This window comes from Castor canadensis, chromosome 8, assembly GCF_047511655.1.
Source record: "Castor canadensis chromosome 8, mCasCan1.hap1v2, whole genome shotgun sequence".
NCBI classification, from domain to species: Eukaryota; Metazoa; Chordata; class Mammalia; order Rodentia; family Castoridae; genus Castor; species Castor canadensis.
Window position 1 is genome coordinate 90,674,370 of NC_133393.1, and position 26,456 is coordinate 90,700,825.

The following is a 26,456-nucleotide window of genomic DNA, read 5'->3' on the forward strand; positions in this document are numbered from 1 at the left end:
CTCTGGGGCTCTACTTTTCTCATCTGTAAAATGAGAGTGATAACCACCTACTTTGTACTTTAAAAACTTTTTCCTTTAGGCAGAACTGGGGTTTGAACTCAGGGCTTTGTGCTTGTTAGGGAAGCTCTCTAGTGCTTCAGCTATACCTGCAGCTCTTTTTGCTCTGGTTATTTTGGAGATAGAGGTCTCACTATTTGCCTAGGCCTTCCTGAACCCTGATCCGCCTATTTTACACTTCCTGTTGTGGCTGGGATGACAGGTACACCACCATGCCCAGCTTTTTTACATTGAGATGGAGTATTGCAACTGTTTTTGCCAGGGCTGGCCTGGAATCAAGATCTTCCACATCTGTCTTCCAAGTAGTTTGGGCTGACACAGGCATGCCACCTATCCAGCTATTGATTGAGATGTGGTCTCCCTAACTTTTTGTTCAGGCTAGTCTCAAAACTTTATCCTCCTGTCTCTGCTTCCCTAGTAGCTAGGATTGCAGGCATGAGCCACATGTGCCTAACTGGTTTTTGTTTTTAAGAGACAGGATTTCACTGGCTGGAGTGATCCTCCTGTCTCAGCCTCCTAAGTAGCTAACTATAGGAGTTTGAGATCAGCCTGGTCAGAAAAACCCCTCTATTAAGAAATAAAACACTACCACCAAACAAACAAAAAAGTCTCAAAATATATTAAATATTGTATTTAAAGAGTTAGTGTTATGTCTGGCACATAACAAATGGGCAGTAAATATTAGTATTGTCATTAAGCTGCCAAGCCAAGGACACCCCCACTGGCTGATGCCCAGGCACAGTACTAAATGTTTGGATAATTCTCCATTAGGAAAGAAGGCCAAGTCTTCATCAATCTTCTGGATATGAGGCTGACATTTGGGACCTCAAAAAATAAACAAACAAAAAAATTACCTTCTTTTCTTGTTAGTATATATTTGTTTTGTAATTTGTTTTGTGTTGTTTTATACTTTTCTCTGCCTCTACTCTGAAATTATTAGAAACACTTCTGGAAAAGTTTGAATTCTCTCTTGCAGAGTTCCTAAAGACATATTGTCAGAGATGGGGAGAAAAGTCCTTTGGGATTATTAAGGTAATAGGTGTCCCTGATCTAAGAAGGACGGGGGCCCAATGAACTAGGCATAGGGAAAAGCCAGGCTTCATTAAAGTCCTTCCCTATTGTGAAATCCCAGCATTCAGTAAATCTCTCTCTCTCTCTCTCTCTCTCTCTCTCTCTCTCTTTTCATTTTGCAACGGCTTGTCCCTACTGGAAAACCGCAGACCCTATTCATATGCTCAAAATACACCTATTCTGATCTCTTGGTCCCTTGGCCCCTCCTTCTCTGGCCTCTTTCCAAAGCTCTAATTACACCCTATTTCATACTGAGTCAAAGAAAATCTGCTTTTAGAAACTCACTGGCTTCTCGTACATCTCTGGGCCAAGCAAAGACTTTGTTTAATCTAGTTAACTGTGTTGGGCATCTCTTGATTTTAAATTAGTGGTAATATATCTTGCAGCTTGAGGATGCTGGAGTGACTTGAGCGAGCCTGAGCAGAGAGCCAACTCGTGAGTATCAAGTAGGACCTAATCGGGGAATAGGGAATGGAGTAGGATTCTGCCAATGTTAAGGGTTAAGGAGACATAGCGCCCCCAAAAGGGAGTGAGGATTAAAGCCAATAAATCAAGCCAACGATCTCACCCTCAGCCTACCAATTGAAAATTAACAATTGCTTCCTCCGTTCCCCATGGAAACAACCCAGTCCCATTGACCCCCTGCTATTTAGTGGTGAGGTTTTGGCATTTTATTGAGTATTTGAGCTGACAATCAAATACCTGCTTCTTCTGGCTGGACACCTTGCTTCCGCTAAGCAAATTAGTACACTGATTGGTCAATACGGCTTATCCTTATCCAATGAGTCTTATTTGAGGCGGGGCCTAATGAGGACTCAGAGCCAATCAGTAGTGGCGTTGCTTTCGCGACTCCACGTCGGCACCAGCTGCGGGGCAAGATGGAGGCGCTGATTTTGGTAGGAGTCGGAGGGGCAGTGTAGCCGTTGCGGTGCCCAGAGGGGCCGGGAGTCACGGTTCAGCTAACTGGGAAGGGGAAGGAAGGGGAGTTCCGTGCAATCTTTGGTGATCGGAGGTTTTGCTGGCCTGTGGAATAAGTGTGTGGCCTAGTGCAGGACCTAAGGCCGCGGTTTAGAGTATAAAGTCCTGCCGGGCGAGGGCTATAGAGTAGAGGGCAGAAAAGTTGAAGAAAGCACATGGTGTCCTTAGGATCCGTACAGTTGTAAGTGTGTTGAAGAAGAGTCCTTCAGATTCCACCGATTCATCCATATCATTATGGATGATATCTTTTTTTTTTTTTTTTTAATGGATGATATCTTGATTTGAATTTCCTGAAACTTCCATACTCTCCCAGAATTGTGAAAATAAGAGTTACAGGCTCCTTTTGGTGATTTTCAGAGTTTCATTCTCCATGGATAATTCCCTGTCACTTTCCTTCAAAAAACTGTTTTCTCTTCCGTTTCCTGCTAAACCCTGTTTTATAGTTGTCATTATAAAGAATCAGCATTCCATCAAAGTTCTGGAATCCCTGGTAGAGTTAACACGGATCGTGAAATATTTTTCCAGGCTCCTTATTCTGTTCTTTTCTCCTCCTCATTTAGACTTTAGGAATTCTAACTGTAGGATCTAGGATACTAATTTTTCCCTCTTTAGTTACATGAGAATTGTGGTGGCTAAAAGAATGCATATGTCCATATGATCCTTTTTACTTATTCAGTCAAAAAACACTTGACTGAACACTTACCCCTTCTTTAGAACCAGAGGAGAGCATTTCTCTCAAAAGCACACTGTTTAGCAGTTTGCAGATATGTGTGTCTCCGTGTATAGCTTCCAGCCTGCTTATTTGAGTTGAACCCTAGGCCTCTTTGTAAATTTGCTTTTTTTATTTCCTTTAGATCCCATACACGTACACATCCAGACCGTTGTCAATAAAAGAGAATAGTAGATTTTTACTTCCCCCTCTTTCAAAATGTCAAAGAAAATTTCTCCTCATCATGTGTGTTGGTCAAGTCTAGCTCTAAGCTTAAAATCTGAGTAGTTTTAAATATTTTCTGTACTAGAGAGTTAATGAGTATTCTTAACCAGCTAACAGACTAGGATAGATTCTAAGGAATTTGTTTCTTTGAAATTTTTAGATTGTTCCTTAACCTTTATTGGTTTTATTTATTTATTTATTTTAGTGATACGGGGTTTCAACTCAGGGTCTTACACTTGGGACTCTTATCACTTGAGCCTCTTACCACTTGAGCCTCAGCCCAGGTAAACTCTTGGTCTGTTGGGCTGGGTGTAGTTCAGAAGTAGAATACTTGCCTAGCATGCTAAAGCCCCTGGGTGCTTCTCCTGCACTGCAAAAACAAAACAAATGCTGGAGCCAGTGGCTCATGCCTGCAATCCTAGCTACTCAGGAGGCAGAAATCAGGAGGATAGAGGTTCAAAGCCAGTCTGGGCAAATAGTTCTGCGAGAACCTATCTGGAAAAAAAAACCCTCCACAAAAAAAGGCTGGTGGGGTGGCTCAAGGTGTAGGCCCTGAGTTCAAACTCCAGTATCGCTAAATAAATAAATAAACAAACAATGGGTTGTGTACAGTGGTGAGTTTAGGAAGTTAGATGGGATAGTCTCTCCTGCACATTTTCACTTCTCTTAGTTCTCTGTCTGCACTTCATTATAGTCTATTTTAGCCTTCTTCTTCCTTATTCCTTCAGTTTAATCTGTACCTAAGATGCTGCTCTCCCAGATACCTGCTAACTTGGTCAGATACCCCTTACCTTTGCTTTAAAAGCCATACTGATTTTTTTCTCATGAGGAGCCTATATAATGGAATTAAGGGAAACCAAGGTATAGCGAAAAGGGCTTGCTCAAGGGAGCATACTGTTAAAACTAGGTTTAGATTTTAAACTCATCTTCCCAGGCTAAGTCTCTGGGGTTTTTGTTGTTTTATTTTGAGGTACTTGTGTTTGAACTCAGGGCCTCACACTTACAAGGCAGACACTCTTCCACTTGAGCCACTCTGCCAGCCCTCTTTTGTTTTGGATATTTTCAAGATAGGGTCTCTTGAACTATTTACTGGGTTGACCTAATCCTCCTGATCTGTGCCTCCCAAGTAGCTAGGATTATAGGCATGAGCCACTGGTGCCCAGCTCTTTTTTTTTTTTTGCTGCTTTTGTTTATTTGTTTTGTTTTGTTATTTTGAGACAGGGTCTCTCTATGTAGCCCAAGCTGGCTTTGAACTCTAGATCCTCCTGCCTTATCAAAGTACCATAGGTTCTCTCATCATGGACTTATACTTCTTTAATATACAGGATTGTCCTTTTAATCATCAGTTATATAAAACTTTTGTTGGGGACAAAGTCCCAACAGACATCGGTTCTTGTGCTGATCTCCAGAGTTCTTAGATTATTAAACTATTATTGTCCTTCCTCTGTGTCAGCTCTTTCCAACTTTTTTTTTTTTTTGCAGTACTGGGATTTGAACTCAGGACCTACACCTTGAGGGACTCCACCAGCTCTTTTTTTTGTGTGAAGGGTTTTTCAAGATAGCATCTTGTGAATTATTTGCCCAGGCTGGCTTTGAACCGTGATCCTCCTGATCTCTGCCTCATGAGTAGATAGGATTGCAGGCATGAGCCACCGGTGCCCTGGCTGGTGGCCATTTTTTTCTCTTTACAATTCAGTTTAATTTTGGGCTCCCAATTAAGAGTTTATAGACCTTTTCTCACCATTGTAGCCTTTTTCAACTGGAGTTCTGTGATAGAAATAAGCCTTATTGCCTTGTAGTATTCTCTGTATTATGGTATTTCTTTTGTACCATCCTTGGGAGAAGTAAGAAATGGTTATTTAAATATTCTTCTATATTCTATGGTTCAGATAAAGAACCTTAATTGAGAATTAGATGATACTTTCTAAATCTCTACCTCTTACTACCCCTCATCCTAGCCCACAAAACTCAGCTCCATCTGATCCAGAATCACCTTTCCACACTACTCTTTTTTCTCTCATCCTTCATCTATCTACACAGCAGTATTTCCTGTTTCTTAGGTCTTCATCTTCATTATGAAAAGTACAAGGAACTGGGTGCCATTGTTCCCACCTGTGATCCTAGCTACTTGGGAGGTGAGGTTGGGATGAATGTAGCTCAAGGCCAGCCTGGGAACATAGTTTGAGAGATCCCCATCTCCAAAATAACCAGAGCAAAATGGACTAGAGATGTGGCTCAAGAGTAGAAGAGCACCTGCTTTGTAAGAGTGAAGCCCTGATTTCAAGCCCACCAAAAAAAAAAAAAAAGTATAAGGAATCCCTTAGATCACTACTGAGTCAGCGTTTACAGTACCCAGATAGCATTTAGCAAGCTAATCCCTTTTTTTTTTTTTTTTTTTGGTACTGGGGTTTGAACTCAGGGCTTCACACTTGCTAGGAAGGTGCTTTACTTCTTGAACCACTCTGCCAGCCCTAGCAAGCTACTCATTAGAGAGGGCAAATTCCGAAGTTTCTTTAGTCTTCATCCTTTCACTCTTTTTTTTTGGTGGTATGAAGTTTGAACTCAGGGCCTTACACTTACTTGCTAGGCAGGTGCTCTACCACTTGAGCACTTGAGTCACATCCCAGCCATTTTTGCTTTAGTTATTTTTCAGATAGGGTCTTGCTTTTATGCCCAGGTGGCCTGGAGGGTGATCTTCCTCTTTATGATTCCCATGTAGCTGTGCTGACAGGTGTGCATCACCATACCTAGCTCTTTATTGGTTGAGATGGGGTCTTTTGGAGTCTTTGCCTAGGCTAGCCTTGAACCTTTTCTCCAGTGGCTAGGTCTGCAGGTGTGAGCCACTAAGCCTGACTTTCACATTTCTATTTGCTGGTTTGGCTAGACCTGTGGGAAAACCTGATCAAAGCAATCTTTTATCCTGATCTCTATAAGGCACAATGTTGTTTTGGTTTTTTTTTTTTTTTGGTGGTGCTGGGGTTGGAACTCAGGGCTTTATATTTTCTAGGCAGGTTGTCTACCACTTTAGCCATGCCTCTAGTCTACAAGGCACAGTGTTGAGAAGGGAAGGGTATGGTAGAGGGAGTCAGGAAGAAACGTCAATAAAAATTTGCTCTGATTATGGGAATTTCTAAATAACAGTAGGTTCCCTTCATTAAGGCACTTTACAATGGGTTACATTTCTTTCTTGAATTAAGTAATCCAGCTTTAGCTTTCAAGCAGATTTGTCAGTAGTCTCTAAAGGAGAGACCCTTTCTTCTCTTCCAGTTCCCAGTGCTTAATAATAGTGCTTTCAGCTGTGCCTTTGGACTCAGCTTCCCTTTCCTGCCATTTCTCCCTTTTTTAGTTATGAATGGAAAGGAATCTCTGCAGGTCACCATTCTCCGTAATAATCTATGGGATCTTAAAGATAATGACTTATCCTTTCCTTCCTCCTTTCCTTTCCCCCCCTCAAAGCTGAATTACCCTAGCAGTTTAGAACCTTAAAAATCTTCATACCTAGGTTTCATTTTTCCTAGTCTTCTCTGGATTCACCTTCTGAGTACTTTTCCAGTGCTTTACAGACTAGACGTCTATCCTTTTTCTCCCCTTAATATTTTATACTAAAACAGTGACAAAATCCTGATTTCTAAAGCCTCATTCAAAAATCAGACTATCCAAAGTGCACAAGGATTTGTGTATATATGGAGGAGGAAACTGCAGAATACATCAGTGACTCTTAAAGGTTGATATTGCTCTATGGCCTTTGCTCCCTGAATCATCTTAATGGGGCTTTTGTTAAATTCCTTTGGCACTAACAGTAGAGGTACTTGGCCTAAATGCCCCCTCCCCCTGCTTTGGGCAAAGGTATCAATTACATTAAGTCCCCAAAGCACTCCCATCTCCTTCCTGGCAGTCCCCTGTGCCCCTCTCCCAGCTGCGTCCTTGCCGGTGCCTGGCCCCTCCATTTCGTTAGGAGAAGCAATCTCCTCGTCCGTGCGCTGTGGAGACATATTTCTCAGCTAGGGCGCGAGCAGTGCCAGCACTGCCCCCGGTGAGGTCCCTGGCAGCCATAAAAATTTTTATTGTGATTATGTTGGTGTCGGGGTGTCCATCTGGGTTATTGCACACCTAGTTTAATTGATTGAAGTTTAATTTATTGACGCTTCAAATTAAATGATCAGAATAAACTGTGCTGTTACTCTGGCCGGCTTGTTTTAATGGTTGATTGTTGGAAGCAGACCTTGGCTTGAACTAAAACCCCCAAAGAGCAATTGACGCTGCTTCTAACTCTCCCCATGTCTTGCCCTCCAAGAAGACCTTGTTATAGATTTCCGACATATTTATATATATATTTTTTCCCTCTCTTTCATAGTGGTGGGAAAGTGTTGGTCCCTGGCAAGGTATAAATTATATCAAAGGTCTAGGGGAGCTATCACATGGTCAAAAGAGGAGGAGGAGGCCTCCATATGAAGAAAACCAGACCCTGGAGAAGCCAGGACCTCCACAGGAGGCAGAAGATGAATGCAGTTATTTATATATTTGAGGGAGCCAATTAGCAGGTGTAGGGTCTTTCTCATCTGGGTATTTGCTGCTGTTTCTTACTTTATTCCATTGACATGACTTGGTTAGAATCAGGATATTAACATGAAGGCTAGTGGAAAGGGGAACTGGAGGAGGCAAATAAAAGATGGAACAGCCAGGCACCGGTGGCTCACACCTGTAATCCCAGCTACTCATGAGGCAGAGATCAGGAGGATTGTGGTTTGAAGTGGAGTGACTCAAGGTATAGGCCCTGAGTTCAAACCCCAGTAACACCTCCCACCCCCACCCCCCAAAAAAAGATGGAACAGGAACCCACTTAAGCTGGGATAATTAGGAAGAGTGCCATGGGACAGCTGGGAAAGTTGAGGCTGAATCTGCACACTTTTGGGATGCCCATGTTGGAAAGGGCTCTCACTGTTTGCCTCTCCTGTTTCTGGGCAGAATGGTTTTTTTCTCACTTCAAATTATTAGAGGAGTCTCTCCTGTTCTTAGACTGACTGTCCAGTCTCTGTCACCTTTGCTGGTGTTTGGCCACCTCCATCCCTTCAGGAAGTCCTTTATGTTGTTTAATCTAAACCACATATGCTGAAGGTAAAGGCCTGTGTTTTTATTTGGCTTTTTTTTTTTTTTAAACCCTCCCACAGTCAGTGCAAATGTCCCCATCTACAGCCAGTTGCATAGCTCTTGTCAGCCAATACTCACCAATTTCTTTCTTTATTATTATTATTATTATTGTAGTACTGGAGCTTGAACTCAGGGCCTACACCTTGAACTACTCCACCAGCCCTTTTTTTTTAAGGGTTTTTCAAGATGGAGTCTTTCAAACTATTTTCCCGGGCTGGCTTCGAACCGAAATCCTCCTGATCTCACCTCCTGATCTCCTGAGTAGCTAGGATTACAGCTGTGTGTCACCAGCACCCAGTTTTTTCTTTTTTTTTTGAGACAGGTTCTGTCTACGTAGCCCAGGCTGGCCTTGAACTTGAGATCATCCTGCCTCAGCCTACAGAGCACTGGAATTACAGGCATGGACCTCCAGCCCTGGCTTCCCACTCCTTTTCTATTTTGTAGCTTTAGAGGGAGACAAAGCAGAGAGGAGAGGAATTCACTATTGGCAGATTTGAAGGTATAAATAGACTGAAAGATAACACAGAGGCTGTCAATTCAGTCTTTCAGAGACTAGCTTTTTGTCTTCAGGAATAAATGGGAGTGGGGACAGTGCAATTAAATTATGAACAAGGATTCATCAGAAATGGATCTAAGTTGTGTGTGGTGCTGGGAGACTAAAGTGGGAGGATCGTTTGAGCCTAGGAGTTTGAGACCAACCTGAGCAAAATTGTGAAATCCTGTCTCAAAAAAAGTGAAATTCACTTTAAGAAGTTTCAACTTAGCTGGGCATTTGGGGCTCATGCCTGTAAACCTAGCTACTCAGGAGGCAGAGATCAGGAAGATCACTGTTCAAAGCCAGCCTAGACAAAATTAGTTTATGAAACCCTATCTTGAAAAAACTCTTCACAAAAAAGGGCTGGTGGAGTGGCTCAAGGTGTAGGCTCTGATTTCAAACCCAAGTACTGCAAAAAAAGAAAGTTTAAACTTGCCAGGCCGCCATGCCTATAATCCTAGCTACTTAGGAGGCAGAGATCAGAAGGATCAAGGTTTGAAGCCAGCCCTGGGCAAATAGTTCACAAGACCCTATCTCAAAAAAAAAAAAAAAAAAAAAAAGTCACAGAAAAGGGCTAGCACAGTGGTTCAAGTGATAAGAGTGCTAGCCTAGTCAAGCATGAGGTCCTGAGTTCAAACCCCAGTACTACAAAAAAAAAAAAAAGTTTAAACTTTCAAATTTAGATGCTTAGTAAGGCTAAGGAGCCTCTTGGAGGCTGAGACAGGATATGGAGAGTTTGAGACCAGCCTGGACTACATAGTGAGAGCCTGTCCCAAAACAAAAGAAGTAGATCTAGGCCCTTTTTTTTTTTTCTTTGAGTATCACTCAAGATACTCAAGTGAGGGCTTCTGAATTGCCAAACTCAGATGGCAGGAGGTTCTAGTGTTTCTTGAGGGCTTGGATATAGAATTCAGTCTGATTTCAGCTTGTTCTGTTCACCTCCTCCCAGCAGTGCTGCTTCTCATTTCTGTGAATCTTTCACTTAAGTGATAATTGAAGAGTTAAGGACTATTGACCACTGGGCAAAAAATTCTCCCACCGACAGGCTTTCTGAATTTTAAGAAAAGACCTGCAGCTGGGTACTGGTGGCTCACACTTCTAATCCTAGCTACTTGGGAGGCTGAGATCCGGAGAATTGCCATTCAAGGCTAGCCTGGGCAAATAGTTCCCAAGACCCCACCTCCAAAATAACCAGAGTAAAATGGATTAATGTGACTTAAGTGTTCAAGCACCTTCTTTGCAAGTATGGTGCTCCAGGCCCACCAAAAAAAAAAAAGAGAATTTCAGCTGAAGGCATGGATGGCTCAAGCAGTAGAGCTGCCTACCAAGCAAGAAGGCATGGCTTCAAACTCCAGTACCACCACACCAAAAAAAAAAAAAAAAAAATAGGGACCTTCAAGGAATAGAGTGCCTCATTTGTAAGGGTGCAGCCCTGAGTTCAAACCCCAGTCCCATCAAAAAAAAAAAAGGGGACCTGAGAAGGCTGGGGGTGTGGGTGTGATTCAAGTGGTAGAGTACCTACCTAGCAAGTTCAAGGCCCTAAGTTCAAACCCCAATACCGCCAATAAGAAAAAGGACCTGAGACTTTGCATTCCTGAAGAGCTTGAGGTTTGGTCATTCTTATTCTATTTCAGTTACCAAAATCAGCCATTGAAAGCTGGAGGGGTGTGGTGCTGACCTTTACTCCCCCTGCTGGCTATATTAATTTTCTCAGTTATAGTTTTAATTTATGAAGGCCACATGCATTTATTACAGTCTTTGGGTGTGAGGGAAGAGGAGGTAACTTATAAAAGTATCATTCATTTCCCCTTGTTTTTCTCCCTTCCATATTAATTATCTGCAGAGAGAAATTCATTTGATTCAAAATCTGAGTCTGTGAACTTGAAATTTGTAAATGCATATTTTGCTGAAAACAAGGTTCATAGATTTCATCAGCTTATCAAAGGGGATCTGTTGTAACTCAAATAAGGTGTTAACCTTGGGCTGGAGTAGCTCAAGTGGTAAAGCACCTGGTTAGCTAGTGTGAGGCCCTAAGTTCAAGCCCCAGTACCAACAATAACAACAAAAAGGTATTAACCTTAACTGATCAAGTATCTCATTTCTCCCAAGGAAGCTGAGTCTCAGAGAAAGGGATTGAAGGAGTTCAGAGACATTTTCTCCTGTAATGGAAGAACTCTTGGTGTCTGCTTTCCATGTCTTTTTTTTTTTTTTTTAACTCAAGACCTCACACTTGCTAGGCAGGCACTCTTACCACTTGAGCCATTCCACCAGCCTTGCTTTCCATGTCTTGTGTCTATGTTGGCTAGGAAGATTCATTCTGTGTCTCTTCTGCCATCAGTTCAGTTTCTTTGTGACCAGATTTGGTCTCATGTCAGCTAAGTAATGTTCTGTGTTACCTGTGGGTCCTATTCTTTCCTGAGGTGTGTTTTTTTTTTCCCCCTATTTTCGGTGCTGGAGATCAAATCCAAGGCCTGTGCCTGCAAAACACATGTTCTACCACTGAACTACATCCCCAACCCCTGAACTATGCTTCTGGAATCTTAACTGCTTGTCCTTATCAAAGCCTTTAGCTACTTCTTCTTTTCTTTTCATTTGAATTCCATAAGCTTCTGGCTAGCAAATTGGAGTCTTCAACCCCAGAGGAGCTTGTAACTTTAAAAATGTTGGCAAAGAGTCAGGGAGCAAAATACCTGCTTAGCCATGTGTATCTTAGAGTGGTACCTAGGAATTTCCTCTTCTAGTTTTTTTTTTTTTTTGACAGCATTTATGTAGCCTAGGCTGGCCTGGAACTCATTACAAAGCTCAGGCTGAGCCAGGTGCCAGTAGCTCACATCAGTAATCCTAGCTTTTCAGGAGGCAGAGATATGGAGGATCATGGTTTGAAGCCAGCCTAGGCAAGTTCAAGAGACCCTATCTGGAAAAATATGCAATCAAAAAAGGGCTGACAGAGTGGTTCAAGTGGTGGAGTACCTGCATAGCAAGCATGAGGTCCTGAGTTCAAACTCCATTACTGCAAAAAAAAAAAAAAAAAAAGCCCAGGCCTGATCCTCCTGCTCATTCTTCTGAGTGCTGGAATTATAGGTGTGCACCATCATGTCAGACTCTTGTAGTAATTTTACTTTATTTACCTTATAAATAGAATTGAGAGAGGAGGATCTTGTTACAGTTTTTACACTTGATCTTAGCCAAAAGGCCAGAAAAGCAATGTTGCAGTTTCTAATTGTTCAAGACCTATTGCCAAACCAGGGTAGCCCCTTTTGGTGTGGCCCTAAGGATTTCTTTTTAAGTAGAGAATGAAGAACTTTCCAGGAATCTTACCTATTCTTACTTGTGCTCTATCTGTGGATAAAAATCTAACTCCATAAAGGCTTCTTGGTTTTTGTCCTCCTACATGAATCAAATAGTTCAGAAATATCCTATCTACTTGCTATAAGCACTTCCTCCAATCCTTTGGTGGCATTTCAAGATCTTACCTCAAAGTGTTTACCTATTTCTCCTAGTCTTATTTAAAAGGCACACACATAACTTTTTTTTTTTTTTCCATTGCTGGGAATGGGACCAGCAAGCTACACCCGCAGCCCAAATAGCTGCAGTCAAAAAGGCAGAACTGGCTTTTTGATAATTTTGCCAATGACAATAATCCTGAGGAAGCTGCAGGTCACCCAGAAGGCCCACAGGGGGCAGCACTAGGAATGACTGTCCCCTCTCCTCTGTGTGCACAGGAGGGACTTCTGGGAGATGTTTCTTACCAGACTTCTGAAGCCCTTGATTGAGATCAAAGACCCATTTGCAGCAGCCTAGTTGTTTGTTTGATGGTGTTTCAGCTATCTTGAGGACAGCTTTCTAGTTTTCTTGATAATAAAAACAGACATGAAAATCTATCTGAATCACTCCTCCCACAAAGCAATCTGCCTATACATCATTTCCAGGCACCGTTAGCATTTGAGGTGAAGTTCTGTTATACACTCAGGCTGTGGCTCTCTGAAAGTCAGTGCATCACAGAACTTTGTCTCGAAAGCTTTCTAGCAGCTACCCATTTTGGGAGTAGGAGCAAAGAATAGATCTTTTAAATTCTTTGAATAATGCCCTAAGCATGTAGGATCTTTCTCAACAATCAGCATTTAATGCATTACAAGGGCAAAACCTACTCCATTGTCCAGGAAGCCCATTTCTCTGTAGCTGGGAGTTATTTATAAACTTACCCTTTGCAAAAACTTGAAGTGAAATTACATTATCTGTAAGGGCTTCTGAGGTCTTTAAACTGACTGGTTTTATGGCATGAGGGGAACTGCTGGCCATCCCCATTCCTGAGAGGTAAAGGCCCCAGGCTAAAGTGGAACCAGCTGCAGTCGGGAGGTGGCAGGAGACGTAAAGGAGAAGCTTCTGGTTCCTGCTACAGTAGCAATCACACAGCATTTATATGCTGTGGCCTACATTCTCAGCTTTTTAAAATCTGCTTCTTTGGAAGTTTGAAATAGCCTTTTCCATAATGCCTTCCTTCTTCTTCCAGAGCTTTAAAATCTCAAATCTGGTTTTATTCCTTGTCTTCCTGGGGTATCTTTTACCTTACCCAAGAAGACACAGTGCTTCTGTTTGGGGACTTCTTTGGTCATGTCTTCTAGGAAGACAGTGAAAAAAGCCAGGAGCAGAACCCAGGGATGTTTCTCTCTGCCAGCATGGCTGTTTAGGCATTCACACTGTGTTGGCCACAAGAACATTGTTGGCTCTTCCAGTTGGCTGGTAGCCCTTAGGGCTTTTCTTTTTCAGGGGCTCCTGTTCCTTCTAGGGATTCCAGATTCTCTGGCTGCAAGAACCAATAATTTATACCAGATTAAGGCCTTGTTTGAACTGGTGGGCAGCTTTCTAAGGTTGCTATGAATTAGGATAGAGGGACAAAACCATGGATTTTTAGGGAAAAAGTTAAGGAAAAATATTTCTTTTTAATTTCCTTCTATTTCTATTTTCCTTCTGCTAAGAGAACTCATGTCCATTTGTGTCTACCTTTTGGTAAATTGAAGAGCCAAGGTGCTGTAGAACAGAGCCAGCTTTACAGGAAGATCTTTCTGTGAGGAACTAGGAATTAGAAGAGCTACTTCTATTTGTGAACTTTTAGATTGGACTCGAGGACTTCCTTCTGCCAGATAGCAGAGTTCCTGAGTTGGAGAGGGGAGTCTTCCCATCTTGTTTATTTCAGAGTGTATATAGGATGGGCAGCTCTAATGAATGTGGCAGAGGACAGGTGAATTAGGTAGTATCACTCCAAATGGTCACACTACAAAATCGACTCGTGAAATCTAATTATAATAAGTCATCACATCAAGATATTTTTATTTTATTCTCAAATTTCCTTCTCTCAGTTGAGCATTTATTATGTGTCAGATATTGTTTTGGACACTTGGGATAAATCAGTGAACAAAACACAACAATCACTATCCCCAAGAATTCTAATCGGGAAAGATTACATTACTTATCGCCTTGTTGTGAAAACAATGGGTTTCACTTTACTCCCATTTGTTTGTTTGTTTGTTTGTTTGAGACAGTGTATTACTCAATAGCCCAGGCTGGTGTAGAACTCTTTTGGTGGTACTTAGGGTTTTATACTTGCAAACTTGAGCCACACCTCCAGCCTTTTTTGCTTTGGTTATTTTGGAGATAGGGTCTCCCTTTTTTCCCAGGCCAGCCTGGACCAGGTTGGTCTTAGTATTTTAAGCTTCCTGCCATCGCAGGGATGACAGGCATGCTACTGCATCCAGCTATTGGTTGAGGTGGAGTCTTGAAAACTTTTTTGCCTAGGCTGGCCTAGAACCATGATCCTCCTGATCCCAGCCTTACAAGTAGCTAGAATTACATGGCCTGGAACTTTTAATCTTCCTACCTCCACCTCCCTAGTGCCTTTCCTCCTATTCTTAGTTTAAGCTAGGGTTGATTGTTTGCATAGAACCATGCACCTCTTGGAACCTCCCTTTTTAGGGCCTGCAATTTCTAGATCCTTAGCAATGATTCTTTCCTCTTCCCTTTGGGTCTTTGTTAAACACATGCTTGCAGAATGTGTTTGGGCCCTTTTAAGACTGGACTTCCTAAATAATACCAGGAAAGAGAGTAGCAAAGCAACAGCCTTGTCTCATAGCATACTGGGTATTCATTGCAAATGAATGTTGAATAGAGAGACAAGGAGTGTGAGACAACTGTTCACTTACCACTGCCTTCCCTTATTTCCCTTTTCATGTCCTTCTTAGCTGGTTCCCTAGAAGTTGCAGGGGTAGAGGAGAGCACCAGGTCACTGCAGCTTTTGCTTGTTTGTAGTTGAAGAAGGAAGTTAAATGTAACCATTAAAGTTGAGGCTGTGATTCCTTTATGAGAGCCAGTATCCTCCGTTCAGTTTTTTGTTTCTCCAGCCCCTCAGTTTGATTGTTAGTGAAGGTTTCTTAGTGAAATAAAACTCCTTCCTGCTCACTACCTCCAGGCCCCAGGATATTTCTTACTGCTTACGACCCCCAAAATTCATGGTTTTTGTTCTAACAGGTTAAGTGGTAGTGTTTAGAATATAGTGGAGGAATTGGGTTTCATAGGACAGATTTGGATAATGTCTGTCTCTTTGCATTCAGAACTGGAGAGTGGGAGAGAGGGAGGTAGGGAGGGAGAGAGAGAGAGAATGTGAGTCCATCTGCATGCATGCCTGTGTAAACACTCATTTTCCTCTGCTCAGTGTGTGGGTGGTTTAGAAAAGGCTTGCTTTATGCCTCTGCATTGCTCCTGCATTGGGACTGCAGAAACTTCTAAGTATACTAAGACATTTAATCTTATTTTCAAGTCACGTGGTGCAGTGCTTATTAATTAATATAGTCACATTCCATACTCACCTATGCATGGGAGATCAGGGAGGGAGGGAGGGCAACTTGGAAAATAACTGCAGCATAATATTTGGAAATACCTGCCCGACCTACCTTGATTAAGCCCTCCATGAGTGAGAGACACTGTTTCTCTGATGCTGCTTTGGAGTCCTTTGTTGAAATGCACCCTCCTTCTGTTCACCCACTATTTAGTCATCCTTAATGGAAAATGTTAAAATCCAATTATATTGGGATAGGGGACATACAGAGGCCCCTCTGTAAACCCTTGCAGCCCCAGTGTGGCTAGGGGAAGTTATCTGGCTTGCCAGTGGTGGTGGGACCTTTCAAGACTGAAGATATGTTCATATCTCTTTAGGAACCGTCCCTGTATACTGTCAAAGCCATCCTGATTCTGGACAATGATGGAGATCGACTTTTTGCCAAGGTGAGATTTCCTTTCAAATTAGTTTAGTAGCAGAACAAAGACATTCTTAGATTTGAGTCTTGGGATTCACTCTATTAGCTCACATTCTTCAGTAGTATAATTTTGAGAATTCTTCCATCTTACTTTGACTACTCCAACAAAACCTAAGTTTTCTTGTGTCTCTTAGTTGTACTGCTTCCCTGCTTGCTAGCCTCATACTTTGACCTCCTTTGTTACCTTTATCAGAACAGAGAAAAACTTTGGAACCTTGCTTCCTGAACAAAGCATTATCTAGATGTTAGAAGCAGTCTACCCATGTCCATCACTCCTGTCCCTTTCCCTCCTGGGTTTTTCCAGGGAATTCTCTTGTAGTTCCAGGGTCCCAGCCTTAGGTTTGCAATACTCACCAAGTTTCTTACTTCTTGATTTCCCCATTGTGATGTGTCTAACTTTGGACCTATTGAAAGAGAGCAGAAAAACACCCTTCTCCTCCCTCCATATTCTCCCCCTCCTGTAGAAATTTCTTTCTGTCCCTGGTGTATTAACTCTGGGCAAGTGTAGCATAAATCAATCAGCAGGTAGAGATTAGTTTAGAATTCACCAGCTGTTCCTCCCTGTAATTGGATGTAACTATGCAGGACACCTTTTGAAACAGTTATCCAGTTACTAAATGCCAGACCTGTCATAGGTCTTCAGCTGACTGCGACGGATTAGCCCCTAAAGAGCAGAACGATTTAGCAGCCTGCATCTCCACCCCCTTGGCAGGGAACACTTGGGAGTGGGCTCAGCAATGTGCTAGATTGCCCCCTGCTTTTTTCAGTTTGCAGAAATGAAAGCTAAGATAGGAGAGCCCACAGGGCAGGACTTGCCTTGCTTTACAGGAGATTTTTACAGCCCTTTTCCATTCTTCAGTGAGTGAAGAATGGGTCTTTGTGCAGTAAGAGAGGGTCTTAGGAAGTGTCCTGTGCTTCTAGTGTTTGTTGCTTTCTCTGGCACTAGTCCCTCACATGGGGCAGCTCCTAGGAAGCACTTGATAGGACTGTTCTTAGGAGAGCTCTCTTTAAATGCAGACATGAGCAGAGCCTCATCAGAGGGCTGGTAGACCTCTGCCTTCAAATAGTCTTAGAAATAAGAAGTAGGGTTACTTACAGCATAGTCCTTTAGTTTTTTTTTTCTTTTCTTTTTTAAAAATTTGATTACTTGCTGCCTATTCCTAGCCTCTGCAGTCCTTCCTTCTCCGTGTCAATATTTCTTCCTTGTCCCAGGTCTTGAAGGAGAGAAATCCAAGATCCCAAGGCAAAACATAGTCACTAATCATTCTGAGCTCCCAACTCTAATGACCCAACTCTGTCTCCTTTCTCTCTGACCAGTACTATGATGACACCTACCCCAGTGTCAAGGAGCAAAAGGCCTTTGAGAAGAACATTTTCAACAAGACTCATCGGACTGACAGTAGGTCATTTTCCTTTCACTACCCCTGTGTTAGGAGGAACCATGGAGAGTTGTGGATGACAACAGGGCTACAGAAAAAGGATAAAATGACTGTCTCCTTTTTCTTTTTTTCCTCCTCCCCTCATATAATAAACTCTTCAGAAATGTAATGGGGAGGTGAGTGTACCTCACACGGGAATACCGTGCTGGAAGGTTGGCTGTTAGCTACCTGTCTAGTCCCTGGATTTATGAGCCTCACTTGACAAATTTAACTGCAGCTCTGCTTATTGTACCGCATCCATTAGGGCAGGTAAATGGAAGTCTGTAAAGGTGACCGCTCTGCATTTTCACCTCCGAAGGATCGACTAGTATCCTGTCTCATATACACGGAGGGAAATAAGTGTACTGAGCAGGAATGGAGGAGGGAGGTTAGAGGAGAAGATATGTTTAGACTCCCCCAAGTTTATACATCCCTTGTGCTGCCACCCAAAAAGAACAGGTCAGTTTCAGTTTTGTAGGTCGTTACAGCCTGCTTTACTTCAACCCAAAGAGCTGGACACCAGGAGTTCATGGTAACTCTTTCTGTTCTACTTCCTCTTCTCAGGCTACTCACTGTTTCCATGTTTCCCTCACACCCCCCAGGTGAAATTGCCCTCTTGGAAGGCCTGACAGTGGTATATAAAAGCAGTATTGATCTCTACTTCTATGTGATTGGAAGCTCCTATGAAAACGAGGTGAGAATTGCCACCCCTCTTTGCTATCTCTGATGCACTTCCTAAACCACAGGCAGGACATAGCCATTGATTTGGGGCTTTGCAGAGCCACAACCCATGGCTTCTTTTTTTTGTCAGTACAGGGGCTTGAACTCAGAGCCTTATTTTTGCCCTTACTTTTGCTAGGCAAGCACACTACCGCTTGAGCCACTTTACCAACCCTGTTTTTGTGTTGGATATTTTTCGAGATAGGGTCTTGCAAACTATTTCCCCAGGCTGGCTTAGAACTGTGATCCTCCTGATTTCTGCCTCCTGAGTAGCTAGGATTACAGGCGTGAGCCACTAGTGCATGGCCCATGTGGCTTCTGACCAAGCTAATTAAAGTGGTCAAAACTCTCCACCAGCCTCACAAACGTGGCCCAGCAAATGAATCAGCGTAGAAAGGAGGTTTTATCAGATTTAGTGTTCTTTTTTAAATTTTTATTTTTTATTTTATCTCTGTAGAAGACACAATATGTTTTAATACCCTTCCCTGCATACTGTTTAAGGTAGATTTCTGAGGTGTGGTCAGTGATATGGTGGGATACTAGCTTCTGCTGATGAATTTGAGCCAGTTAGCAGATATTCTGGGTCTTGTTGAAGCCATACTGTGTGAAGGGGTCACTTGATAAAGTCATACAGTGTGAATGAAACTGTGGGTATAAATCCTTACCTGCTTCCTGGAAAGGAAGGAAAAACTATTTACCTCAGGTGGTAGCAACTTCCATGGGAGTAGATAAGGTAAAAATAAACCCCCAGATAATTTTATGCCAAAGTAAGAGTTTGAGAGAGCCACCTCCTGCTGAGTTCTTATTGTTGTGCATGCTTGGTAAAGTATATTATTATTATTACTGTTATTTAAACCTTGAAGCATTCTACCTGGGGATGTAGCTCAAGCATCAAGCACCTGCCTAGCAAGTACTGAAGTCCTGAGTTCAAACCCCAGTACTGCTAAAACAAAACAAAACGAAACCTTGCAGCACAAATAAGAAAAAGCAAACAAACAAAAACCCTTGCAGCACTTCTATGAGTTGAAGGCATTAAAACTTTTGTTTTACCCATGAGGAAACCAAACCACAAGAAACCATATGAAATTGCTTGTATTTAACTTTTGTTAAATTACAAAAGTAGCAGTTTCATGTGGTTTAGCCTAATAACCCTTTCAGGGTCACCCATGTAGAAAATGGCTTAGCTGGGATTCAAGCCCAGACCTTTCTGATTCAAAAGCCCATGCTCAGGCTGGAGGTATAGCCCAGTGGAGTCTGCAGTTAGTATGCTTGAAGTCCTGGGTTTGCTCCCCAGCACCACATAAAAGAAAGGAAAAGAAAAAAGCTCATGCTCTTTCTACTAGTTCTGCTTCCTTCCCTGATGTCAGCTGTTGCTTGGTTAATGATTTCTCTTTTTAGACATTAGGTAACAAATAGATGATTGGTGAAGACATGTAGAAGACTATGATACCAAAGTTCTCTCTGAACGTCTGGCTAAAAGAGATCTCAAATTTAGGGGTCATGTAGAAGAATTCACTATTTTTTTTCTTTTTTCAGTACCAAGGAGTGAATCCCAGGGCCTTATACATGCTAGGCAAGCAGTCTCCCACTTGGGCCACACTCCCAGCCCGTTTGTTTTATGCTTTGTTTTTGAGACAGGTCTCACTAAGTTTTTCCCTGCCTTCAACCTTTAGTCCCCTAACTGGAGATCCTCCTCTTTCTGCCTCTCAAGTTGCTGGCATTACAGATGTACACCACCAAGTCTGGCAAGGATTCATCTCTGTTAGAAACCACAGCCGGGCACTGGTAGCTCATGTCTGTAATCCTAGCTACTCAAGAGGCAGAGATCAGGAGGATCGCAGTTCGAAGCCAGCTCGGGAAAATAGTTTCACGAGACCCTATCTTGAAAAACCCTTCACAAAAATAGGGCTCCTGGTGGAGTGGCTCAGGGTGAAGGCCCTGAGTTCAAACCCCAGTACCACAAAAAAAAAAAGAAAGAAAGAAACCACAGATCCTCTTCCTGTTGTGCTCATACCTTATATTTTTGGTCCTTTGTAAAAGCCTGTGTGTTTTGATGTTTAATGAATTGGAGAGTTTTGTTTGTGAATAGCAGTTTTCAAGGAACTTGAACCTTTTCTTTTGCTTCTTCTGTCTCTCAACAGCTGATGCTTATGGCTGTTCTAAACTGCCTCTTTGACTCTTTGAGCCAGATGCTAAGGTAAGCAGCCGTTCTTGATGTTGGTTTGGAAGAGAAAGTATCCTTTTTTGGGGAAGGGGGACAGGAGGAGAGTGGAACTGTGATTTGAACTCAAGGCTTCCTGCTTGCCAGGCAGGCGCTCTGCTGTTAGAGCCATGCTGTCACCCCTATTTTCTCTGGTTAGTTTTGAGACAGGGTCTCGCTTTTTGACCCTGGTCCTGGACTGCGATCCTACTATAAACTTCTCACCATCACTGGGATGACAGGCATGTGCCACCATGCTCAGCTTTTTTCCACTGAGATGGGGTCTTGCAAACTTCTTGCTAGGCTTGCCTGGAACCATGATCTTCCTGATCTTAGTCTCCTGTATAGCTGGGATGATAAGCATACGACCGTGTACTCAGCTATTGGTTGAGATATGGTCTCAAACTTTTTGCCTGGACTGGCCTCAAACTGTGATCCTCCTAATCTCAGCCTCCCAAGTAGCTAGGATTACAGGCATGAACTATTGGTGATTGGCTGAGAAAGTATTCTTTAGATCCAGGGATTTGTGGGGGATTGGCAGAGACTCTGGGGAGTTGATTTAGTTAAGAAGTTGGGCTTACTGTTTTATACTGAGGGGGAGGACTAGATAGAGAGCATATCCCTCCTGTAGAATAATCCCCTTCTAAGGAAGGAGAGCCCCCTACTGAGGAACAGTAGACCTCCATATCTACTCTTGTAATCCCCAGCAGCGCTGTCAGAGTTTTCAACACTCACCAGGTGCTTTCTGGGCTTCATTCTTTGCATTAGAAGGGCAAACAATAAGTAAGTGTCCCAGATGAAACATTTGTACCTTGGCAATGAAGGAATGTAGGCAACACTTTCAATTTCCACTTTAGCTGTTAGTTTTCCCTTCTATAGAACAGGAGGATGAATGTGCCATTTGCCCTCTCCTGCTTTTCCATGTCCTCGCTTGCACACGGGCAAGAAAAGAGATATAGATACTTTTCCTGAAAATATCCAGGGCAAACCTCTTGCAATTTCTTTTAATGAGGTGGGGAGGGGATTATGTAGGGGGGAGATGGTGAGGGGGACCATCTAACCAATGTACAATGTAAGACTATCTAGAATTGGCATAATGAATCCCCCTGTACAATGAATGTATAATACTAAAAATGAAAGAAAGGGGGGGAAAGGTGTCCCAAATAATGTATACACATGTAAGTAAATGTAAACATGATAAAATAAAAAAAAAGAAAAAAAAAATCCAGGGCTCTGAACTCATCCCTCCAGCAGCTCCCAAGTGAACTCAGTTCAGACAGCCATCCGTAGCAGAACAGCAGATATTGTCAGCCCCACAAAACCAGCAGGGCAAAGGCTCAGGTTTCCTCAGGAAGAGGGATGATTTATTACTTGGCTAGGTGAATGAATAGACTTAATTCTGGGTAATCTAGTGAAAGAGTCAAACTGACAGATGTGACAGGCCACGTGCACCAACCACCAGATCTGTGGCTGGTGGGTGTGGACCCTCACTCTTCTTAGCTCCCTTGTTGGACTTCTTTTTAGAGCCTGAGCTAAGCTGGTGAGGCAGGGAGATGAGGAGAGACAGAGAGACTTAGGAGGTTTGTCAGGGCTTTAGTGCAGATAGGATGCATTCAGACCCTTCCCACCTCCCACCACCTCCAGACTGAGTTTTAGCTCTGTTTATTTTCTTTTTTCTACCTACTGATGTCTGTGTTTATAAGCAATGTCATAAGCAGCATCATGACAGGTAGAAAAGAAACAATAACGCTGGATAGTTGAATTGTGGGAAATTGTATATTTTGAATCTCTTTCCTGACCTTTTTTTTTTTGCAGTGCTGGGGATCAAACTCAGGGCCTGGGATATGCTAGGCAAGCGCTTTATCATTGAGCTGTATCCCCAACCCTTTCTTGGCATTCCTAATCCTTACTCATCAAACAAGAATAGGAAGAGGTTCAGAGTAATTAGTTGAAAAGTTCTTCACCTTATTTACCTCTCATGGAGTTGGTGGAGACATTTTTTGGTCTAGTTTAGGATCTTCTATCCAAACAATGTCCTAGAATTCCTCTCACACACAGGCTGGTTTTTCTCTTTTGGGGATTCAGGAAAAATGTAGAAAAACGAGCTCTGCTGGAGAACATGGAGGGGCTCTTCTTGGCTGTGGATGAAATCGTAGATGGAGGGTGAGTTCTCTGCCTTGCCTGGATCTGGAGTGGGGAGGCAGGGTGGCTGCCTTTGTCCTAAGTGAAGGAGGCTGAGTGGCCAGAGGTCCTGTCTTCATAGTAAGTTTGTTCTTCAGGAGAGGGTGAACAATGATCTCTTCTTTGTTTTTGTAGAGTGATCCTAGAGAATGATCCCCAGCAAGTGGTACATCGGGTGGCATTAAGGGTAAGTGTGAATATGCTTCCCTGCATCTCCTATCTGACTGTAAACGTTCTCCAGAGACAGACCTAATGAATGTGTCTTAAGGGTTTGGGCTCATAGAATATATACTACTTTCTCTTTTCCTGTCAAATACATTTGACCTTCTGCCCTTTCCATCTCAGTGTCCCAAAGAATGAAGCAGAGGAATTTATTTCTCCCCCTAACATGGTGCTTAGCATCTCATATAGTAAACAAAGTGAACCCTTAGTGTACACATACTGAATGAATGATGAAATTTTTAAAAACTTTAATATTCATAGTTCCAAAACTCTTAAGGAACTTGAGGTTGGCTTATTCCCTCTCTGAGAAATCATCTTAGGCAGAGGAGTGTCTTTTCTGTCTTTTAAAGTCTTATGTAATCCATCAGGAAATACTTATTTGCCAGCACCTCAGTCCTCTTTGGTGCTAGTGATACCAGAAAGGAGCCTTTGCCTTAACTACAGAAGACTCTGAATCTGCTGGGGAGATCATGGTGGGTGCAGAGATGCAGAGACAGGCCACCTGCAAATTGTGGGGTACAGAAATGTCTGAGTAAAGCAGATCTCCTCCATTCACAGAATGTCCCAGCTCTGACCTCCACAGAGTAAAAGCTTACAGTGCTGGGTAATGGGAAATCTTCTCCCTTAACTGCTGTGGGCTCCATTTGCATAGTTTAATCTTCTCCTCTAACATATGTCTCTGTGGCAAGAGAGAGGGTCCCCTTCCCCCATTGACTCCCCCTTTCTCTTCCCAGGCTGCTGTTGCAGCAGTTTATTTCTTCAAATTAACATGCTGTCGTTACCCATCAGGCCTTGCGGGATCCATTAAACTACCCCTAGCTCCCCCTCGTCCTTTCCCCAGTGATATTGATATTCAGGGAAAGTCTTCTCTGACTAGGGAATCAGGTCCCCCACCCCCAAGTTGAGGGAGTTGAAGATCAGATAACCTGCTGATTACTTGGAATGGAATAAATCTTTTAAGAAGTCCTCCTGCCTTAAAATGGAGGATGGATAAAATGACCCTTTTGTGTTCACAGTTCCTCTGGTTGAGCAAAATTGTGGCTCAGTCCCTGGAAGGGACATATGCCCTTTGCTTTGGCTTAAAGGACCACCTCTTTCTTATCCACTACCAGACTCCAATCTAAATGCTTATGTTTCTCTGTCATAGGGTGAAGACGTCCCCCTTACGGAGCAGACTGTGTCTCAGGTATGACTTTCTCCCTTCTTCCTCTCCAGATGAGCAGGGTTACTAAAAAGGCTAGATTAGCAGTTTACCCCAACCCGCCAAGTCTGAGACTACAGAATGAGTTGTCTGTCCTCCTTGGCTCCCCCTTATTCGAAACACCTGGAAGGCTTGGTGTCCTCCGTCCCCACTCCCCTCCTAGTTTCCTGTGAGCAGCGTCTGTCAGCCTTGCCTTGTACCCTTCAAACCCTCCCTGCCTGATGCCTCATTCAGTGATTTATTCCCCAGCAGAGACTTGCCTTAAGCAGATGGTCTCTGTGCTTGTGAGCACGCTCTCTTTTCTCTTATTATTCAAATGAGGGCTAAACTGGAAATGCGTATTCTAGAATATGCAGGTTTTGCAAATCCATCCTGGTACTTTGACTGCAAGTAGATTGTCTACCTGATGTGGTGGGGAAAGGAGGGGTGCTAATTTTAACTCACCTGGAATCCTCACCAGGGAGACCATCTGTATGTATAACTCTCTCTCTTTTTTTTTTTTTTTAACATATGTTCAGTAACTCCCAGTTTTTTTTCTTTCCTCCCAGGTATACCTCTTCTCTCTTCATCCCCCCAGTGGATTTGAATTTTGGGGGAATTTCCCAAACTGACAATCCTCTAGGGTCTTAGAGAGTTTCTTCCTATTCTTCTAAACTCGGGAATTTTCTATTCCCCATTCTTCTAAGGAGAGGGAAGGCAAGTGAGGGGAAGGAAAGTCCCATCCAATTCCCACCCTACCCCTTGCAAGCCTCCCTCAGTGCTGCCCTTATCTCTGCAGGTGCTGCAGTCAGCCAAAGAACAGATCAAGTGGTCCCTCCTTCGGTGAAGACTCCCCGTGGCTGGCTCCTCCTCACCCCCGCCCCCCCAAATCTGCATGTCTGCTATGACTTCTCATCCAGTCCCCAACCAATGCTCTCAGGGTCATCTTGGGGATCATAAGGGATCCTTAAATCTCCATTCTTTCCTGTTCCTTTGCACTCTCTTCTGGGAGTAAAATTCCAGCAGGTTTGGATGCAAGAAGGGGAAGCACCCTTTTCCTTCCCAGACTGTATTATGCTCCATGTTCTCTTATCCTCATATTTTCTCAACTTCTTTGTCTTTGCTGTAGCTACACTTCAGATCAAAGCAGGAGAAAGAATGTGCTGAGTGTTTTCCTCCTTTTGCCTTTACCGGGCCTTCATCCCAGCAGCGCATATGTCCAGCAACATGGGGGAGGATTCTTTCTGTAGCATGACTTGGGGGGGGGTATGGTTAGGGATGCATCTAGCATCAACCCCACTTACTGGCCTAAGTGTTTTCTCCTGTTTTTTCTTATTGCCCTGTCCTCTGCCGTGGAAAAGAGATTGGAAACAGTTTATAGGGAGGGGACAGTATGGTGGAAAACAGTGATTTAGATGTTATTGGACAGAACTTATAAAATGCATTCTCAACCCTGATCCTGGTGTACATAATGTAAAACTTGCTGTGGCCTGGGAGTGGTCATTCTAAGACTGTCAATGTTTTGGTCTATACCTTACCTCTACCTTTACTACCTATGAGCTCTTTGTCTGGTTTGTTCTTTGTGTTCCCCGGAGCAAAGCCAATCCCTGAAACTAAAACTATATTCTAGTCTTCAGAAGAACAGTTTCTGCTCAGCGCTGGGGAAGGAATGGCCTGAGGCTCTCGTCCCCCTCAACTCTCCCACATGCACTTGCTTCTCAGCCTGGGGACTGCTTAACCCTATCCTGTCTGCCTCAGCAGAGGGCTGGGCTCCCTCCTACTTAGGTGTCTGAGAATGGTGCCCTTTCTTTGGGATTGGGATTTCTCCAGGAAGATAGGGGATGCAGCACTTACTCTTGGACCTGTTCTGTGCCCTTCACCCAAAACTCCCTCCCTACAAAAATGTCTTAGAAAAACCTTCCTGAGATTTAAGTATTCTGCTCCAACCATAACTGCCAGTTCTCCAACACTGAAGTGGAGCACATAGCTGGGCATATTTGAGGGGCATCTTTGTGCAAGAAATGTACAGAGTTACGAGATGGCCACCTTCCTATACCCCTCTGTGCAAAGACGAATAAAATATTTCTTTTTCCAAACTGCCTTTGTGTGATGTTTCTGTTCCTCTTCCTCTCTTTTTGGCAGCTACTCCTATTCCTCCAGCTCCCCCCCCCCAACTTTCCATCTTATATTTCTTCCCTCCTACCTCAGAGACTCCCCAGCAATCCCCCCCCAATCCCTAATTTACGGGGCTGTTTGCCTCCTTGGCATCTCTCCGTCCCCTCGCCTGGAAATTGGCGCCAGGGGTGGGGTGGGGATGGTATTTTCTCAGTGGGAGTCTCAGGGAACAGAGTTCCCCCCCACCACCACCCCCAAAGCCAGCTGCCTGCTCCCGCCTCAGCCATTAGTAACCCGGAGACGCGCACCTGCGTGGGGGCTCTCCTCCAGCCCCTGCTCCCTTCCTGCACCTCCCACTCCTGCTCTGAAACGGCGCTGAGCGGGTTATTT

The 26,456-nt window shown here is 43.3% G+C and overlaps 1 protein-coding gene across 1 annotated transcript; it reads left to right on the forward strand.

Annotated features, from left to right (window-relative positions):
• The first annotated feature begins 1,937 nt into the window (after positions 1-1,937).
• Copz1 (COPI coat complex subunit zeta 1) lies at positions 1,938-26,047 on the forward strand. The gene is made up of 9 exons (XM_020164081.2): positions 1,938-2,024; positions 15,930-15,998; positions 17,348-17,429; positions 18,051-18,142; positions 20,310-20,365; positions 22,454-22,531; positions 22,685-22,736; positions 23,919-23,957; positions 24,751-26,047. Exons 1-9 carry the CDS (start codon positions 2,007-2,009, stop codon positions 24,796-24,798), a joined length of 534 nt encoding a protein of 177 aa, XP_020019670.1. The 5' UTR covers positions 1,938-2,006; the 3' UTR covers positions 24,799-26,047.
• The last annotated feature ends 409 nt before the right edge of the window (positions 26,048-26,456 follow it).

What these genes read in the sequence shown, in the direction of transcription:
- Copz1 (XM_020164081.2), top strand. An exon ending in GAAGCTCCTATGAAAACGAG is followed by an intron (nt 18,143 to 20,309) that starts GTGAGAATTGCC and finishes GTCTCTCAACAG; the next exon opens with CTGATGCTTATGGCTGTTCT. An exon ending in TCTTTGAGCCAGATGCTAAG is followed by an intron (nt 20,366 to 22,453) that starts GTAAGCAGCCGT and finishes TTGGGGATTCAG; the next exon opens with GAAAAATGTAGAAAAACGAG.